The sequence below is a fragment of the Neoarius graeffei genome, chromosome 22 (assembly GCF_027579695.1).
Source record: "Neoarius graeffei isolate fNeoGra1 chromosome 22, fNeoGra1.pri, whole genome shotgun sequence".
Classification (NCBI taxonomy): Eukaryota; Metazoa; Chordata; class Actinopteri; order Siluriformes; family Ariidae; genus Neoarius; species Neoarius graeffei.
In genome coordinates this window covers 34,036,766-34,056,681 of record NC_083590.1, presented here as the reverse complement: position 1 = coordinate 34,056,681, position 19,916 = coordinate 34,036,766, and the positions used below count along the sequence as shown (strand labels likewise).

The 19,916-nt window shown below is 44.0% G+C and overlaps 1 protein-coding gene across 4 annotated transcripts in view; it reads left to right on the top strand.

Annotated features, from left to right (window-relative positions):
- Window positions 1–19,607, top strand: part of adnp2b (ADNP homeobox 2b) — an 82,068-nt gene extending 62,461 nt beyond the window's left edge. For all 4 annotated transcript variants that reach the window (XM_060904755.1, XM_060904753.1, XM_060904754.1 and 1 more), the window contains exons 3-4: window positions 13,519–13,611; window positions 16,113–19,607. In XM_060904755.1, coding sequence (XP_060760738.1) covers window positions 13,519–13,611; window positions 16,113–18,776 — 2,757 coding nt within the window. In that variant the 3' untranslated portion in view covers window positions 18,777–19,607. The remainder of the gene's footprint in view (window positions 1–13,518; window positions 13,612–16,112) is intronic.
- The last annotated feature ends 309 nt before the right edge of the window (window positions 19,608–19,916 follow it).

The window sequence follows — 19,916 nt, the reverse complement described above, 5'->3', positions numbered from 1 at the left end:
ATCATATCGGGGCCTGGTGCTGTCCAGCTCTTCATCTTTGACACTCTTTCTTGGATGTCTGCCATTGAGATGGTTACTGGTTCTTGTTCTGGGAGGTTGCTGTGGTCAGCTCTTAGGTCCACTAACCATTGGGCATCGGTGTTGTGTGATGCCTTTCTTTCCCATATGTCTTTCCAGTATTTTTCCACCTCAGCTCTTGGTGGGTCTGACCGGTTGTTGTTCCCCTGCCATTGAGAGTACACCTTGGCTGGTTCAGTGGAGAACAGCTTGTTTATTCTCCTGGCCTCTCCTTCCTTGGTGTATCTCCTCAACCGGGTGGCCAGAGCTGTTAGTCGCTGTTTGGCAGTTTCGAGTGCCTCTGGTATGGAGAGTGAGTTGTACTTCCTGGGTGCCCCTTTATTCACCATGTTCCCTTTCTGTAGTTCAGCTAGCTGGCTAACTTCTCTCCTTGCTGCCTTTATCTTGGCCTCTAATCGTCTCTTCCATGGTGGATACTGTTTGTTATGTCCCGAGCCCACCTTGTGTCCAAGCATCTCCATGATTACTGTTGCTGTACTGTGTATCAGCTTGTTGGTCTCAGTGATGGTTCTTGTGGAGATTGTCTTCAGAGCAGCATTCGCATCTACTAGTAGATCTTCTGAAGGTACTTGGCAACTCAGCTTCGGTATTTGTCGGGGGCTCCAGGTTTCCAGTTGGGTCACGATCTTCCTTCTCAGGTCAGCAGCTCTTGTGTTGAGGCTGTTAGCTGTTGGGGCTTGGTACCCAATCTCTGGTTGTGGGGATGATGACATCTCCCCGCTGACCTGTCTTCCTGGCTCCCCCTTGCCGTAGCATCGTTGTTGTATTTCATTAATCTCTAGTTGTGATAGCAGATTTCGATTATGGATGTTGGAACACTGGGCTAATAGCTGTTTCTTTGTTAGCCTTGATTGTGGGTTTCGAAGTATCCAATGGTCCCACATTCTCTGCATGTATCCCCTCTCTCTGGGATTGCTTGTATAGTAGCATTCCAGCAAATCCGTATTTTCTGTCCTCGTCCATCGATGTCTTGTTCCAGTAGCCCATTTCTCATCAGTTTGCCCTGGTTCCCTAGCAACTGACGCAGACCTTGTTGACCCGGGCGACGTCTGAGCCGGTATGACTCTATCAGTTATTTTTTCACTCATTCCTGAGGTAGGCTGATATATCATGAGGGGTTTTGCCTAAGGACCCTTACTGGATGATGTTTTGCCCCGACCGGGATTCGAACCCCGATCTCCTGCGTCGTAGTCAGTGAGCATTACCACTGTACTATCCAGCTGATATCTATATATATATATGTGTGTGTGTGTGTATGTATGTATATGTATATAATGTGTGTGTATGTATGTATGTATGTATGTGGGAAAGGGGGATTGTGAATTGGGCACACACCCCCTTTGAAACTCCCCCCCCCCCCCCCCCCATGCACGCTTTGCGTGCATTATGTCTGCCCTTGGCAGACATTTCAGAGTTTTTTTTAAATGTCCCATTCTCATCCCTGCTGTTTGACAAGAAAAGGGAAAAAAAAGCATGGACAGAGGAAGAGAGAAAAAGGAATAATGAACAATCAAAATTACGAATGCGCAAACAACGAGAAAAACTCAAACAATAATCTCGTAACCTTACGTTGGTGGGTGATACCGGGCAAAAAAAAATTTGGCCAAGAGAAAAGAACTAGAGCGAAAAAGAGCTGCGAAATATAAAAGAAAATATAAGGCACAGCTTTCATTTCCGAGAAAGCGATGGATACAAGAAAAAGATGCAGCAAAGAAAAGAGACGTGAAGTCAAAGAAAAGAAAAGCAGGAAGAAAAAAGACAAAACTGAAGCTGGCACTGGTGAAATACCAGAACCAGGGCAGGAATTTCACGCCCTCTCAATTTGGCCTTGGAAAAAAATATCTGCCGTAAGGCCACAGTGGCCTTGATGCCCTGCGGTTTTGCGGTTTTGTAGTCTGCCTTGTGACTATGGAATCAATTTTGTGCCAAAGTGTTCATACAATACTTTTGAAATATCAAACAAAAACGACAAATCAAAATACAAAAAAAAAGTCAATTTTTTTTTAGACTGGCAAACAAATTATTTGTGTAATCGTGCAAAATATCAGTCTATTACTCTTCAGAAACCTTTTATTTTTGTTCCGCGTCTTTCTCAGTTTTGCTTGACGTAATTTATTTTGGTTGCGATTCCAGCTTTCTCGTTTGCGCTCCCTGACTTTTTGCTCGCAGTTTTGGCACAAACTTCACGTGTGGGTGGGCTGTCCAGGAATGCATTCCCATTGGCTAACTTGTGTTTGACTGACAGCTACGCTCAGCCATTCCCTACTCGGATTCTGGCGGACTGTTTGACGAGTGACCGATCCATTGACGGTAAGCAAGGATCGAGTGGACTTCAGTGGCGACTATGATACTGAATTAATTCAACAAAGTGTAAGTGCGGGACAAATGTGTTGTATGTGTTGCAGTAGTACAAAATCCGAGTAGGAAATGGCCGCAACAGCCTCCGGGGGAATGGCTGAGCGTAGCTGTCAGTCAAACACAAGTTAGCCAATGGGAATGCATTCCTGGACAGCCCACCCACACGGGAAGTTTGTGCCAAAACTGCAAGCAAAAAGTCAGGGAGCGCAAACGAGAGAGCTGGAATCGCAACCAAAATAAATTACGTCAAACAAAACTGAGAAAGACGCGGAACAAAAATAAAAGGTTTCTGAAGAGTAATAGACTGATATTTTGCACAATTACACGAATAATTTGTTTGCCAGTCTAAAAAAATTGACCTTTTTGTATTTTGATTTGTCGTTTTTGTTTGATATTTTAAAAGTATTGTATGAATATTTTGGCACAAAATTGATTCCGTACGTGACTGCCAGTAGGCTTTAACATCACCTGCGTCTATTGAGGAAAAAAATACGTCTTTTGATGACATTCTGGATTCTTATTGGGCAACTCATCAGTCGTGGATCGGACTCGAGCCTGGCATGAACCGCTCCGACGCGCTATAATGACACCAATCTATCACCAGCCAACCAGGAGACTTAATCAAACGCATCCCCCTCCCACTTGTGTCCGCGTCCGAGACGTTGAATTTTCACAGAAGGAGGGAAGAAGTTGACTGAGGTAAGACTGTGTGATAAATTAACGAGCGAATAAGAGAGGAATTTCAACATATAGGGCTTAAGTTTGTTACCGTTAAATAAGCATTGCTTGTACAGTAACGTTATGTCGTTACAACGTCGACCCACTTTTAATGTGCCGAGTACCGACTGCAGCCGCTAACAATGCTAATTAGCTTCCTGTCAAGTTTTCCCTTTGCCGAGCTTTAAGCGTAAGGTCATGGATGTTCCTACTGCTTGTTCCTGCCGTAATATGAGGCGTGATATGTGCTGTTGTCTGTTCATAGCCACTTTTTTAATTTATGCAGTTAGCATTGTTTTGTTACTAGTATCATATGTTTCTTTTTGCTGTTTAACCGAAGTGTAACTGCTGCCATCTTGACGAGATCACCATTGCAAGAGATTGTATCTCATTGTTAAAAACAGAAAAATGCAGGCATATTGTCCAAGGAGCATGCAAAGACCTTAAACTGCTCTGTGTAAATTAGAAAATGGCGCAACTTCCTCTGTAGCCGTCAACGGACAAGCACAGACTTGTCTTGAGTTTTGAGCCAATCACAGCAGGGCAGCACTGTGGCCTGAGGTAAAACATGATAGTTTAAGTTTGTTTAAATTACATAAATGAGTAACCCAATGACTGTCTCATATACTCTTCATATACTCATACTGTTTAAGTAATGCAGTAAAACTAATCTTTAAAAGTGGTATTTACTCAAACTGTTTGCATAGAATGAACTTTCAGGTTAACAGTGTCATAGTGTCGCAGTGTTCTGCAAATTTGCAATTTAATATTTCAGCTCTAGAGACATGAAAGTGCTATTTTAAAAAAATAAAAGGTCAGAAATGTTTTCTTACACTACGTTCAGACCACAACCTGAAACGACCCATATCCGATTTGTTGTGAAATCCAATTTTTTTGTTAGGCCGTTCACATTACCAATTATATGAGACTTGTATGCGATCTCCAATATGAACGGAAAACGACCCAAAAGTGTCCCGCATGCGCAAATTGACACGTAATAAGCACATCTACGTAATACGTAAACAAAAAAAAAAGCGCACTCTTCGAGTTTGCAAGTAAAGCATGGAGATGAGGCGAGACCTGGCGATGTGGTTTTTGTGGCGGCGGCGGCGGAACTCGCACAATAATCTGATTAATGTGGGCAGCAGACTAATGAGACCGAAGGTGTCAAATTACTGGAAATTTCCAGAACAATCTTATAATCTTGTAATACAGGATGGTTTAAGTTATAAATCAGTTATAGAAACTGTTTTATTTAATCAGGCGAACAGATCAACATCCAGGTCCCGACCAAATCCACCATTAGCTTGATCAATTCTATAAAAGTCTATTTAAATTCTGAAAACTGTACAAATGTTGTTGTTTTCCACCAAAGAGGCGGGATTAGCCAACGCAGAATAGTGACGTTTGTCTCTTGTTGATGACGTGTAGGTCGCATGAATGCAACCTGTCCGGTCAGACTGCAGTCACGTGAAAATAACGGATATGCATCGGAATTAGGACCACATATCCAAGCGGCCTGGGTCGCATGTGCAAAAAAATCGGATCTGTGTCGTTCAGATTGTCAATAACAAATCGGATACAGGTCGCATATGGGCAAAAAAATCGGATATGGGTCGTTTCAGGGTGCAGTCTGAACGTAGTTTTAGTCGTCTGTTTAGTTCATTTTATTTCCTCAATAATTTTCCTTGATTGAGAAATCGGTCTGGGCTCTTATGGGTTAATCAGTAGCCTGTATGCTAGTATATGTTCCATTTACAGTCAAACATTTTGATGGACTCCAGGCTCAATTTTGACTAATCTAAAATCTGCGTAGTAGTACAGTCTGAAGATGCTCTTGCACATTCGGTGTCGGTTGAACAAAAATGATGGGAGGATACAGGTTTAATAAGTTTTACAATTTTTGAAGTGAGTGATGGATTGATAAGTTTAGATGTGTTCAATATTTTCTTATCTTCAGACATAATAGTGTAGGAGAGGTTTCTTTACCTGCTTGATAGTTTCGACTGAGACTCCAATCTTCCTCAGAAGAATCATTAGTCCTTAAATTCAATTCATTATAGACGTGAACTTAAAATCATTGTTTTATTTTATGGCCTTGGTGCCCTGGCTTTTGGCCTTCGTGCCCTCAAAAAATTGACAGCGCAAAAGGCAAAGTGGCCTTGCCCCTAAAATGACAAAATTCCAGGCCTGACCAGAACCATCATTTAGTTTCAACTCTGCTCCAGCTTTGAAGAAAATAGCGTATAAAGCAAAAAAAAAAAAATTCCCAAAATCTCCAAGAAGATACACGACAGTAGTGAAAGGTCTGGCAACATCTGTCACTCCAAAACGGAAAGCATCTCTGAAAGAACAAGGCATGATGTTCTTCCCAAACGCCAAGAAGAATTTGATAGACGTTCTGGATGTAGCCTGAGACGTAAATCAAGAACGACAGGGAAAGACCAAAAAGCAGACAAGGGAGCTTGTCTCATCTCATCTCATTATCTCTAGCCGCTTTATCCTGTTCTACAGGGTCGCAGGCAAGCTGGAGCCTATCCCAGCTGACTACGGGCGAGAGGCGGGGTACACCCTGGACAAGTCGCCAGGTCATCACAGGGCTGACACATAGACACAGACAACCATTCACACTCACATTCACACCTACGCTCAATTTAGAGTCACCAGTTAACCTAACCTGCATGTCTTTGGACTGTGGGGGAAACCGGAGCACCCGGAGGAAACCCACGCGGACACGGGGAGAACATGCAAACTCCGCACAGAAAGGCCCTCGCCGGCCACGGGGCTCGAACCCGGACCTTCTTGCTGTGAGGCGACAGCGCTAACCACTACACCACTGTGCCGCCCAGGGAGCTTGTTATTTTTAAAAAAAATCTCATCTACAGAGTACGTTTTGTGCAGTGACGGGAATAAAGACGAAATATTTGGATGGATGTTTCAGTGAGAGACCTAGAAAGCGTAGAAAGGATGCGGTTTCATCAGAAGTACAGGAAAGTGTTCAGGAATGCTCTCAAAGTCATGAGGTTGCTGTCGTTGTCCCAGACAAGAAAGCTGTGAAGAAGGATCTGGAGCAAGCACAGGTGATGCAAAGGTCATTGAATACAGTATGATCAAAGTGTCACAACGAAAACCTGACAAACAGCGATGCTTTGATGAGGCTTGCAAGCTCAGATCGAAGCTCATAGCGTGAAACTGTGATTTAAACTTGGAGAATGAATTTGCATGAGTGAGTGCAGCTTTGTGCCCAAAACGAGAAGAAAAATTTCACAAGTTGAACTGCATGGATGAGGTTGTGAAGACTGTGGAATTTCATTTCTTAAAGCAGATACGCAGAACCTTTATTTTTAAATAAATTTGAGTGGATAGTATCTCCATCCTTGACTCTTGTATGCTGCATAAATGGGAATAAAAAAATATATTTTTGAGAGTTAAAATCGACCGCAAAGTTGGCATTGGAGCTGCCCCGCTGAGCCAGCCAGCCCTGAGTGCGTGACGTCACAGCCTGTAACCGGTTTTAAGGCCGAGGCCTTTTACAGCTATAGACCAAAGTCATATCAATAAAAATTTATGGTGAAAGTAAGAAATACCGTTACCGACTCGCTCAACTAGGACTGATTTGACTTCACTGATTGTGGGTTGACTCTCATTAAAACAGGATGGGTGTTATAACTTATGCAACATACATGTACATGCATGCATTTTCACTGATAAAACGTAAAAGGCTAATTAAACAATCAGATGAACTGAGACAATCACATTCTGAAGCAAATTAAATAATCTTATACCGCTAACTTAAACACACAATACAAGTTACATGTATTAATCTAAATGCAGGTAAACAACGAGTGTTGCTGTTTTTGTTGTTTTGTATCCAAATGATGATTTTCGCATCTTACCCGTCTGTGTTCTCGCTTCTTGAAGGCCGAGCTTGTCAGATTGAAACAATCTGACTTTCAGTTGTTCGTTCAGTTCTTCGTTCATTTGTTTCTTCCACGCAAGGGCGAGATATTGCTGCTGAAGCAAGCATATCCAGCGGAGACATCAGACAGCTGGTCCACTCATTCTCCATTGTCTCCATACTGAGTACTCCGCCATTACTGCTCGGCTCAGGCAATTACTAAAACCCGGGACGGATCGGGACGTCACCGGTTTTAGCAACAGCCACGGGGAGGTCACTGCCCGAGCGACATGTCCCGTTCCGTCCCGGGTTTTAGCAACAACCCTCGGCTCACACTCCGGGAGAACTGGTGCAACTGAACTTGCTTTCCTTTTCTTGTAGTTTTCTTTTCCTTTAATTGTTAGTACTGCACCCTCTTTCAATACGGGCTTACAGCCAACGCTCCTCAACAGATCAGAGGTCTCGTACAAGTCTTCGGTAAAATGTGCAGAGCAGAGGAGAGACCACTTCGTAGGCGCCCAATGTGCCCGTGAACTTCTCACAAAACGCGTCCAAATCTTTGCAGTTTGAACATTCTTGGGCCATGAATGCAACGTAAATCCACCTTCTGTCGTGTTGCTACACCCGCCAGCAACACATCTACGTGGCATGGCTACAGATTAGCTCAAAATGGAGGATCGGAGTTGCAGTCAGCTCTGTGTTTTAGTATAGCGGAAATGGCGATGAGACCGATAGACTTCCTGCGGTGACGTTATAGATGTCAAGGTCATTCACTCAGACCGCTACCTATATGAATCATTTTAATCGTAAAAATTACGATATTAAATTTATTGTAAACGCTTAAAACTATTCCTGTGCCATTCTTGAGGTCTCAAGGCATTTATTAATGAAAGCGAGGCCATGGTTCTGCGTATATGCTTTCAGTTAGCTAACGTTATGTTACAAATATTCGTAGTGAGGTCATATTGGAATGTGATATCACTTTGTAAACCTCTTCAAGTTAGCTAGCCACTGAAACTGACTGACTTTTTTACGTTATTTCAAATGAGCACAGTCTTCTTCACTCAACGCATAAATCAGAGTCGTGATAGGCAGTGGAGAGAGGAGTGAAAACAAATTACAGAAAGAAGAAATAAGCTCGGGCGGCACGGTGGTGTAGTGGTTAGCGCTGTCGCCTCACAGCAAGAAGGTCCGGGTTCGAGCCCCGTGGCCGGCGAGGGCCTTTCTGTGTGGAGTTTGCATGTTCTCCCCGTGTCCGCGTGGGTTTCCTCCGGGTGCTCCGGTTTCCCCCACAGTCCAAAGACATGCAGGTTAGGTTAACTGGTGACTCTAAATTGAGCGTAGGTGTGAATGTGAGTGTGAATGGTTGTCTGTGTCTATGTGTCAGCCCTGCGATGACCTGGCGACTTGTCCAGGGTGTACCCCGCCTTTCGCCTGTAGTCAGCTGGGATGGGCTCCAGCTTGCCTGCGACCCTGTAGAAGGATAAAGTGGCTAGAGATAATGAGATGAAATAAGCTCTCTGACTTTCTAATTAGAATTACAACTCAATTAGAACTATAAACGGCTCATCTGCCATTTTCATCTCTTAAGGCTCTGAAAATAAAAGTGAAGACTTAAATCTGCCTCTTTCAAATGCTCTGTAATAGGATCAGCGGGGAGAGAGCAGTCCTGCAGGTGACCATCCTCATCCAGCAACACCCAAAAAAAAAAAAAAAAAAACAGTAAACTTGGGGGAATCACTGGCATATTTGTTGGTCATCACATGGTTTCTTCGATGTTGGGTTTCAGAGACTGCAACATCAACAGGATGGAGTTGCACAACACACAGCCATGCCTATCCAGCACACTCGAGTGGTGTCAGACCAACGGGTGATTAGATATCTCTGCAGCATGTGTGAAAATATTTGGTCAACAGTGGGCTGGTTTTCACCTTTGAACTGCTGGCACTTGATATCTGATCAGTGGCTGCTGAGCACCCTGGGTATTATTTAGACTTTCACTGTTCACCACCACCAAGCACAGGGATCTGCCCCACAAAGGGTGGGCATGTGGAATGTCTCTGGTCTCCATGAAGCATTATGATCTCACAGTAGGATATGGCGGAGTTGTAAGTGTTATTGGTCTGCATGCAGTGTCTGCATTGGGACTGCAGTTCAAATATCACATTCGAGCTAAACTCGGCATTTCTTGCCAGAGCTATTGGCACCACAGCAGTGGCACCACCCTGTGTACATGTGGAAGTGGTCGCCAGCTGGCAAGTCACAGCCCAGCTGTTTGTGTGCTTTGGGAAGCACCATAAAGGGGCTCCAGTGTGCAAAGACAGATGAGGGAAGAGATTGAACAGGCAATATCAGAATGCAGGTCCATAGGTGCTTTCTTCAGTGAAAAGTCATTCGACATACAATGCCAGCCTCCTGAGTGGCACTACGGGAGACATTTTGGACATTTGAGAAGTAGCAACATGGAGCTCACCACAGTCTTGTAGTACTCGAGTCTGACTCGTGCCCTAATTTTAAGGACTCGTGACTCGACTTGGACTTGAGCACTGATGACTCGGACTCTGATTTTTTTTTTTTTTTGTCATTTGCCATAAGATATTTATATCTACATTAATTTTTGTGCAAGAGTGTCACACCTGCGCACCTTGGCGCGTGCATCAGACAGACTCTCGGGTGCGCTCTGGACAGCGCACGCACCAAGCGGACTCTCGCACGCGCACCGTAAACGACTCGCACCTGCACAGGATTAAGGCGCAATCAGTGTGCCGATGTGAAAACGCATTTACTTTGCGAAGTATTGAGTTGTGTTGCTGATACATTACCGAGCCTTATTTCCTTGTTTGGTTTCCTGATCCCTGATTTCCCGTTTCTCGTCTTTGATTCTGCCGAGTCTACGATGGCTTGTTTGTGCCTCGCTTGACCTATCGGCTGTTTCATCGTGTTTATGATTTTTCCTGCCGTTCTGGATTGTTTACCGTCTTCACTTGGATTAATAAACACCGCTTCTGCACTTATCTCCGTCTCTGACAGAGTACTTCACACGCCCTGACAAAGAGAAGCACATTCACCTGTTCAGGAGCAAACTAACGTTAATGGCGCTGAAACAGCCACCAGGGGGTTTTCTAGAAAAATTTTGTATGAGGGCGCTCACCATGGCGAGGGAGCGAAGCGACCGGGGGGGGCGGTTGTCCGTCCCCCCCTCCGCCGTGCAAAGCCTTTGAAAAATTGAGGCTACAATGGGACATTGAGGCTATCTGAGAGGGAAATTGTAACAAATTGTTTGTCAACATTGAAAAAGAAAGAAGTAATCATCTTCTGCCCCGGACAGTCTTTGGCTTTCTTCCGTTTCGTGCCGCGGGATGACATCTTTAAATCCCCAAGTGTCAACAAAAACAACTCGCGAACTACTTCTGTCAAAAGCTCCCGCGCCGGTGGGTGAAAGGTCATTCAGTCTCGAGAAATCTCGCTCTACAAGTCAGCTGACCTTGCACAGTGGTGCTTGAAAGTTTGTGAACCCTTTAGAATTTTCTATATTTCTGCATAAATATGACCTAAAACATCATCGGATTTTCACACAAGTCCTAAAAGTAGAGAAAGAGAACCCAGTTAAACAAATGAGACAGAAATATTATACTTGCTCATTTATTTATTGAAGAAAATGATCCAATATTACATATCTGTGAGTGGCAAAAGTATGTGAACCTTTGCTTTCAGTATCTGGTGTGACCCCCTTGTGCAGCAATAACTGCAACTAAATGTTTGCGGTAACTGTTGATCAGTCCTGCACACCGGCTTGGAGGAATTTTAGCCCATTCCTCCATACAGAACAGCTTCAACTCTGGGATGTTGGTGGGTTTTCTCACATGAACTACTCACTTCAGGTTCTTCCACAACATTTTGATTGGATTAAAGTCAGGACTTTGACTTGGCCATTCCAAAACATTAACTTTATTATTCTTTAACCATTCTTTGGTAGAACGACTTGTGTACTTAGGGCCGTTGTCTTGCTGCATGATCCACCTTCTCTTGAGATTCAGTTCATGGACAGATGTCCTGACATTTTCATTTAGAATTCGCTGGTATAATTCAGAATTCATTGTTCCATCAATGATGGCAAGCCATCCTGGCCCAGATGCAGCAAAACAGGCCCAAACCATGATACTACCACCACCATGTTTCACAGATGGGATAAGGTTCTTATGCTGGAATGCAGTGTTTTCCTTTCTCCAAACATAACGCTTCTCATTTAAACCAAAAAGTTCTATTTTGGTCTCATCCGTCCACAAAACATTTGTCCAATAGCCTTCTGGCTTGTCCACATGATCTTTAGCAGACTGTAGACAAGCAGCAATGTTCTTTTTGGAGAGCAGTGGCTTTCTCCTTGCAACCCTGCCATGCACACCATTGTTGTTCAGTGTTTTCCTGATGGTGGACTCATGAACATTAACATTAGCCAATGTGAGAGAGGCCTTCAGTTGCTTAGAAGTTACCCTGGGGTCCTTTGTGACCTCGCCGACTATTACACGCCTTGCTCTTGGAGTGATCTTTGTTGGTCACCCACTCCTGGGGAGGGTAACAATGGTCTTGAGTTTCCTCCATTTGTACACAGTCTGTCTGTCTGTGGATTGGTGGAGTCCAAACTCTTTAGAGATGGTTTTGTAATGTTTTCCAGCCTGATGAGCATCAGCAACACTTTTTCTGAGGTCCTCAGAAATCTCCTTTGTTCATGCCATGATACACTTCCACAAACATGTGTTGTGAAGATCAGACTTTGATAGATCCTTGTTCTTTAAATAAAACAGGGTGCCCACTCACACCTGATTGTCATCCCATTGATTGAAAACACCTGACTCTAATTTCACCTTCAAATTAACTGCTAATCCTAGAGGTTCACATACTTTTGCCACTCACAGATATGTAATATTGGATCATTTTCCTCAGTAAATAAATGACCAAGTATAATATTTTTGTCTCATTTGTTTAACTGGGTTCTCTTTATCTACCTTTAGGACTTGTGTGAAAATCCGATGATGTTTTAGGTCATATTTATGCAGAAATATAGAAAATTCTAAAGGGTTCGCAAACTTTCAAGCACCACTGTATGTAACCCATGTCAAATCTCGCGAGAGCAGCCGCGACAAGTAAACAACATGGCGCCTCAGTCTGAAAACTGCCAATTCGGATTGTTTTTGCACCGTCTGGCGGTGTATCTACTATGATTGGAATATCTCATCTCATTATCTCTAGCTGCTTTATCCTGTTCTACAGGGTCGCAGGCAAGCTGGAGCCTATCCCAGCTGACTACGGGCGAAAGGCGGGGTACACCCTGGACAAGTCGCCAGGTCATCACAGGACTGACACATAGACACAGACAACCATTCACACTCACATTCACACCTACAGTCAATTTAGAGTCACCAGTTAACCTAACCTGCATGTCTTTGGACTGTGGGGGAAACCGGAGCACCCGGAGGAAACCCACGCGGACACGGGGAGAACATGCAAACTCCACAGAAAGGCCCTCGCCGGCCACGGGGCTCGAACCCGGACCTTCTTGCTGTGAGGCGACAGCGCTAACCACTACACCACCGTGCCGCCCTGATTGGAATATTTTTGGAGTAATTATAACGTATTTGATGATCAGACACATTGTCATGTGGTGTTGCTGGGATGTTTTCACGGAGAAAAGATTGTTTTGAGAAAGACTGCATGTTGTGCAGTAGCATATAAGTGCATGGCCTAAGTGTGACTTGGGGTTCAATCGGCATTTTGGTAAGAGGGCGCAGCGCCCCTGTTCCCCGGTTTAGACGAAAGCCTGCAGCCACCGTCACATGGCGCGGTTGGAGTCTTGGTCTCTGACTCGACTCTGATCAATAGTGGACTCAACTTGAATTTTTTTTTTAAGACTTGGACTTGACTTGGACTTTTGAACACTGGGGACTCGAGACTGGACTCGGACTCGAGGTTTAGTGACTCGACTACAACACTGGCTCACCATCAGCTTTCAGTAACTGCTTTATCCTCGTCGGGATTGCGGCGAATACAAAGCCTGTCCTGGGAGCAATGGGCTTGAGGTGGAATACACTCTCAGTGGGACGCTAGTCCATTTCAGGGCACAATGCACACACTCCTTCACGCCTAGGGACAGTTCAGTGTAGTCAGTCCACCTACGAGCATGTTGTAGCTGAGAGGAAGCTAGAAAAACCCATGCGAACACAAAACACTCCATGCAGTTGACCTTTGTCAGATTTTGCAACTTGAACGTGAACGCAACACATTTATAGGCAACGTATTGTATATGAATGCACTGTAACAAGATGGCTTTTTTTTTTTAAAGCAAGGAAACGATCACATGGATGGTCTCCACTAGTAACATTAGCCTCTGGTGGTTCTCCTCTACTTTTCAGAATTCATATACATTTGTCTTTTATAACTAAGTGAAAATCTTTCCTGTTTCTCCAACTCAGACTCTTCAGGACTTTGATCCAGGAGACAGCATTTTTGATGCTACTGAATGGACTGATTTATCAGATGGATTTAACGGCAAGTGGAAGAAAAAGGTGAATGTACAAATTTTCAGTAGTTTATAAACTAAATTCTAATTTAGCCATGATTTATTTTTTTTAACCTAAATTTACTAAATGTTTTTAAGCAGATATATGTGGTGATGTTTTTTTTCCTTTGGCAAGCATTAAATGTTTCATGTGAGAACACTGTGACCTTCATAAGTCGAGATTTTAAGTATTGTAGATGCTGTTGTTATAAAAGACATGTTATAGTACTATTTATAGTGTTATCAATCACTGGGAATTCCAAGGTCATGAAGCAAACCTTGAGAAAAGAAGAGATGGAGTGGCTGGCATTGCTGCTTGTTCTTTATGCAGTCTTAAAAAAAAATTTTTAATTTAACGTATGGTCAAAGGATTGTGGACAACTAACCATCACACCCATATGTGCTGATTGAACATCCCATTCCGTTTGCTGTTATAGTAGCCTCCACTCTTTTGTTGCAGCCACAAGAGCAGTAGTGAGGTCAGGCACTGCTGTCGGGCGAGGAGGCGTTTGGGGAAAGCTGACGTATGGGTGTGGTGGTTAGGTGTCCACAAACTTTTGACCATATAGTGTATGATGGTGTAGCTAAGCAGTTATAGTATTGTTATAGTCTACTGCTAACAACTGTGATTGGTCATATGACAAAAGATGAATTATATTTCAAGATCACGTCTTGCGCAATCAGCTTTTCCGAAGCCATCAAATTTTTAAGCTCCTGTATGTTGATTTAGGGGTCATCCATAATTTTCATCATTATCATGAGTCTACAAAGAGTAGACTTTTGAGCAACCCCCCTCCCCCCCAAAAGTGTACATTAGCGGACAAAAAATGATGATGGATCTACGTGGAATAGGAATTCAAAATAAAACCATGTCTTGTATTACTTTTTATTAAAATCGGATGACAGGACAATACAAAGATTCACAAGAGAAGAAAAGAAGAGACAAGACAGGTCCAGAAGTTTTCATAGAAAGCAGGCGATTCTCATCTCATTATCTCTAGCCGCTTTATCCTGTTCTACAGGGTCGCAGGCAAGCTGGAGCCTATCCCAGCTGACTACGGGCGAAAGGCGGGGTACACCCTGGACAAGTCGCCAGGTCATCACAGGGCTGACACATAGACACAGACAACCATTCACACTCACATTCACACCTACGGTCAATTTAGAGTCACCAGTTAACCTAACCTGCATGTCTTTGGACTGTGGGGGAAACCGGAGCACCCGGAGGAAACCCACGCGGACACGGGGAGAACATGCAAACTCCACACAGAAAGGCCCTCACCGGCCACGGGGCTCGAACCCGGACCTTCTTGCTGTGAGGCGACAGCGCTAACCACTACACCACCATGCCGCCCAGCAGGCGATTCATTTTTGAAAACTAGGGACCGTCTTTTTAACGGGAGCTGTTGCCTTTTGGCTCATGAACAATAGGAAATCCATTGTTCATGAGGAGCCCAAAGGAAACAGCTCCCCTTAACCTCCTAGGGCTTAGCGGTCACATGCGTGGACAGCACTTTATGGAAATTCGGAACAAGAATCCACATATGTGGACATACTTTTTCTCTAAAAGTACATCTTATCAAAAGATGATGCTTAGTTTTTATTCTAATCAGGTTCTAATAAGCCCAAATAGCAAAGAGAAATAAAAAATGCATGTAAAAAAACAGCTTGGGCCTTAGGAAGTTAAAAGAGAGTCACTGTTTTTGCCTCCAGATTAAATGTTGAAAATAAAGAATAAAACATATTTTGGAGCTGGGGCTAGTCGTGCAGGACTTTCATTCTGAAATGGAAGAAAAGAAGACTGACTGTATAAAATTCAACTGACTGCTGACGCAAGTACAAAATACCTATATGATATCCTACGTACCGTTTTACGAGAGAAGTAATCCCGAATTGTAAAAGTCGACTTGATTTTTTCCATCTGGACAGTCGCTTGCCGGCACAGCTCAGCTTGCTTTGAAATGTTCGTTTTTGATTCTTTCCAAGCAGCCTGTCCTGCCCTAACTGCCTCCTGCCGCTTCTCAGATGAATGCAGGAAACAATAAACGTTTAAACACTGCTCGTACTCGTTTGAAGGAGTCTTGTGAATAGCGGTATTTCTGCGATTCACAAATTTGTAAATGCGGTCAAAATCTGGGTCAGCCATTGTTGTTGTATTGAAGAAAGAAAGCGTGTAGAGCTAGCTGGCAACACCGATGTGGCGCAAAATTTTTAACATGGCGGCCGCCGATTCACACATTGACGGATCGTCATTTTTTTCATTTTTAAAAAGTGTACGCCTGGTCATTAACCCCTCCCCCCCGCGTACGGTTTGTATGCTCGTGATAATGAAGATTATGGATGACCCCTTAGAGACTTCTTCGATGTTGCTGTTAAAGAATGTCCCAACTAGATTAAGAAATACTTTCCACTTGGCATATTTGGCTTCGAACACGGAGTATGTTATGACCGCATGTTTTTGCTATAATTCTAACATTTGTGCTTTTCTCCCTCTTTTTTTTCCTCCAGTGGACCTACCGCACCCAAGGACTCTGCTGCTCATTGTGTAAATTTTCAACACGGTCCTGGTATTCCTTCAGGGCTCATATTCATCGCTATCATGATGATGAGCAGTCAGCCTGCAGTCTCTCTGCCTGCTCCTCCTGCCCATTTATCGGGCACCCTAAAGTCATCTCCAAGCACTATAGACTGTTCCATTTTGAAAACCAAAAGCCAGAATCTGACACGGTGACACCTCTGTCCGCTAAAGCATTAAGTGGTCATACGTTTCAGTGCCGAAAATGCCCCGTTCGTGATGATCTCTTGTACAGCATGAGAAAGCATGTTCTCATTAATCATTACACCGTACTGTTGAATCGCTTTGCTGGACAAAGAGCAGACACTGACTTGAAGGCCCTTGGGCAGATGTACCGGAAATTTTATTGTAAGGTCTGTGGTGCAAATGCAGACACCTCTGAGCACCTGCTCTATCACATCCTGACCTCGGACAAACACAGGGAACTGGATTTGCACATAAACTCTCTCATTTTTGAAACTGACGCTAAGAAGCCGCCTCCCACTCTCGCACCAAAGATCCAGGGTAGTCCTGTTCTAGCAGGGCCACCTAGCCAGTCGTTAATGACTCCTGTACCAGCTCCAGGCACAGTCTTACCATTGGCTAACGGTGGGCCTAGATTACTCCCTCCGCCGAATACAGCCGTTCTTCCTGTTCAAGCCTCAGCGCTGGTTCAGCTCGCCAGTGCTGAGGCAAAAGGTTTGCTACAGCCTGGTCAGCCAATGACCATCCAGAATGTTCAAGTTCCAAGAACTGTCTCTGCAACGCTGCCTAATATTGGAGGAACAACTCCAACCCCAACACTTCAGCCGGTTATTCCACGCCAACAGCCAGTCAGGCTTGGAGTCCCAGGTCCTCTTCCTCCTCCATCCCGTCAAGTTCTACTTCCACCTGGGGTACAATTTAACGTCCCAACTGTAAGGGGTCCACCACCACAGCCGATGATCGTTGCTCCAAGGTTCCCCTTGAATCAGCCTACCCCTAGAGGTACCATGCTGACATCCCAGTCCCTTCTGAGTCATCTGATCCCCACAGGCAACAAAGTCGATGGGCTGCCTACCTATACTCTCGCACCATTACAAGTTTTGTCTGTCCAGGCAAACAATGTCCAAGTAGTCAGCAAAGCACCACTGCCAGTGTCCCAGAACAATGGTATACATCAGCAAAACTCCCAAGATTCCAAGCAGACCAAGAAATGGGTCACCTGCCCCATTTGTAATGAGCTTTTTCCTTCCAACATATATGACTCCCATGTGGAGGTCCATAAAGACTCATCCAAGAAGTCCAAGCTAGGCTTGGCTGCCCGAGCACCCTTTTTGAAGAAAATGCCCGACAAGACAGTGAAATGCCTGATGTGTAAAATCTTGCTGTCCGAAAAGGGTATTTTTGAACATTTGATTCATGGTTTGAACTGCTTGTTTTGTCCTGGGATGTTCTATTCCATCAAACAGCTGGTTGCGCATATACAAGTCGAACACAATCCAACCCAAAAAGCCAACTGTGACTTCATGAGACGAGAGTATCGTCTTTATACTGACGAGTCTGGCCACCTCTTGTTTCCCTATTTTGACATTAACACCACAGCCCCAAAAGAGATGATGGGCGAGAAAGAGCTTAACTTGGCCCTAGTTACTAATTCGCTTGATCTGATCTTTTTGAAGATGACGCCTATGAATCCGCAAGCCGTATGCAAGATGCCCATGCCTAAGCCGGACAGCTTGGACTGCATCTTTTGTTCTGAGAAGCTGTTGAACATGGAGTGCTATCAAATGCACCTGAGAGAAAAGCACTACATTGTACCTACCGTCCATGCCATACTTAAAATGCCAGCATACAAGTGCATCTACTGTGGTGGGGTGTACACAGGAAAAACAACGGTCAAAGCGATCAGCGTCCATATATCCAGATGTCGTGCTGCACCCAAAACCCTCAAAGACGCTGAAAGGATCAATTCTGGACTAACCATTGGCCCTAGAGTAAGCCAAGGTTTAATCTCATTCCCAGTACCCTCGAGACAGACTTCGGCTCCAGTCCCAGGACAACTCCAAGCATCGATTCCAGCACCTCAGTCCCAAGAGACGGATGCTGAAATGCAGAGCAAGTTAAGGTTGGAGCTGGCTGTCAGGGAGGCCATAGAAGCTAATAAAAGAGAGAGGGAGGCCAGACTAGCAAGAAAAAGGAAGTTGGAGAAAGAGAGGTTAGCCGGTTTCTCTATTTCAGCTGAAATGCTGGACGATCCTTCCGTGCAGTTTGCTCTGGATCCTGCCGGAATGGAGTTGCGCTCCTTTGAGGCTCGGAGGGAATTCGTCAACAAGTACTTCAACAAGCAGCCATACCCACTCAAGAAAGAGATCATCGCCCTGAGCGGCCGACTGCTACTGAACAAAACCGACGTCGCCTGCCAGTTTGGCTCCAAACGTACCAGGTGTATGAAGCAACTGCAGCGAAACAAGGCTGCTGTCTTGTTAGGTTTCAACATGACGGAGCTAATGAAGGTGAAACACAACCTCCTCATTCCTGAAATAGAGCCGGAGAAGCCGTCCACAGAAACAGAAACGCAGGAGCCTGAGGAAATGAATAACGTCAGCGAAGGAGAAAAGCTTGACGAAACTAACTAGGATCAATTAAAGTGACGACACATGGGTAAACGTACTCTTTAAAACAATGCAAAAAGTGTGTATGATGTTAACGTAGAACAGTCTTTTTTTTTTTTTTTTTTTCAAAGAACCAGTTAGCTCGCTATCTTTTGTAGCCCCATTTTCTTAGAGTTAAATTTCCTTCGTAAAGCTGAAATTCTTTGAGTTTGTATGCTGTATGAATTGTCATCCTTCACAGAACATCCTGTATTATGGTTTATTACGTACCTTTGAGAATCACAGCCCTGTTACACCACAACTGTTTTGTTGTGCGGTTTATTTGGCCTTAATTGTCTGTTTTTTATATACGTTCCCAATTTATGTATCTTATTTAGGGCTCTTTAAGTTAAAATGCATACTCCTAGTGTGTTTGATGAAATGAAATGAAATGTAATGTACTGTATTTATCAAATTTTGTGCGTCCCCTCCACTCTGAGACAGTTTCAGTATTTCAATAACAAGTACTTGTTCATTGATCCTGTGCCTACAATACAGTATGGTTTTGGGTTGGTTTTTTTTGTCCCGTCCCCCGTCCCCCCCCCCTTTCCAAGAGAACTGTTCATGTTTTCCTTTCAACCTTTATAGTTATCTCTTCTTGAAGTCTGGGCTTTAAGATTAGCATTCACTAAGTTATGTAGTCAAATACTGTGTTATATCTGAACTGGTTAATGCTCTAGCATACCGGGTCTGAGATACAACTCTGTTAAGAACATAGCGTAAGTCTGTGTAATTGCCAATTACAAGCATAGTTTATTAATGTGTGTTTTTATAATGGTAAAATGTGAGGTTGTATTAAAGGTTACTATGTCAGCACACAGCGTCTTGATGGTTTGAACATGTTTCAACGTTTCTAAAGGCCTCTGCATGCTCTTGCGACAAGGCTTTCGCAGATAGCTTTTCGCAGACAGTTGTAATTTATCGTTGAGCGGGGAGTATAGGCGTGCGCGATGTTATTCACCGCCACAACGCAAGGGGGCGCGAAGTCGCTAGGAGTAGTTGGTGGGTGTCGTTAGTGGAGTCCTCCGGTTACTTATAATGACTAGAACTTTTTTTAAATTTTTTTATAATGACTAGAACTGGAGTCGTATAGATGTACGTACTTCCTCAATCAACCGCTCTTCG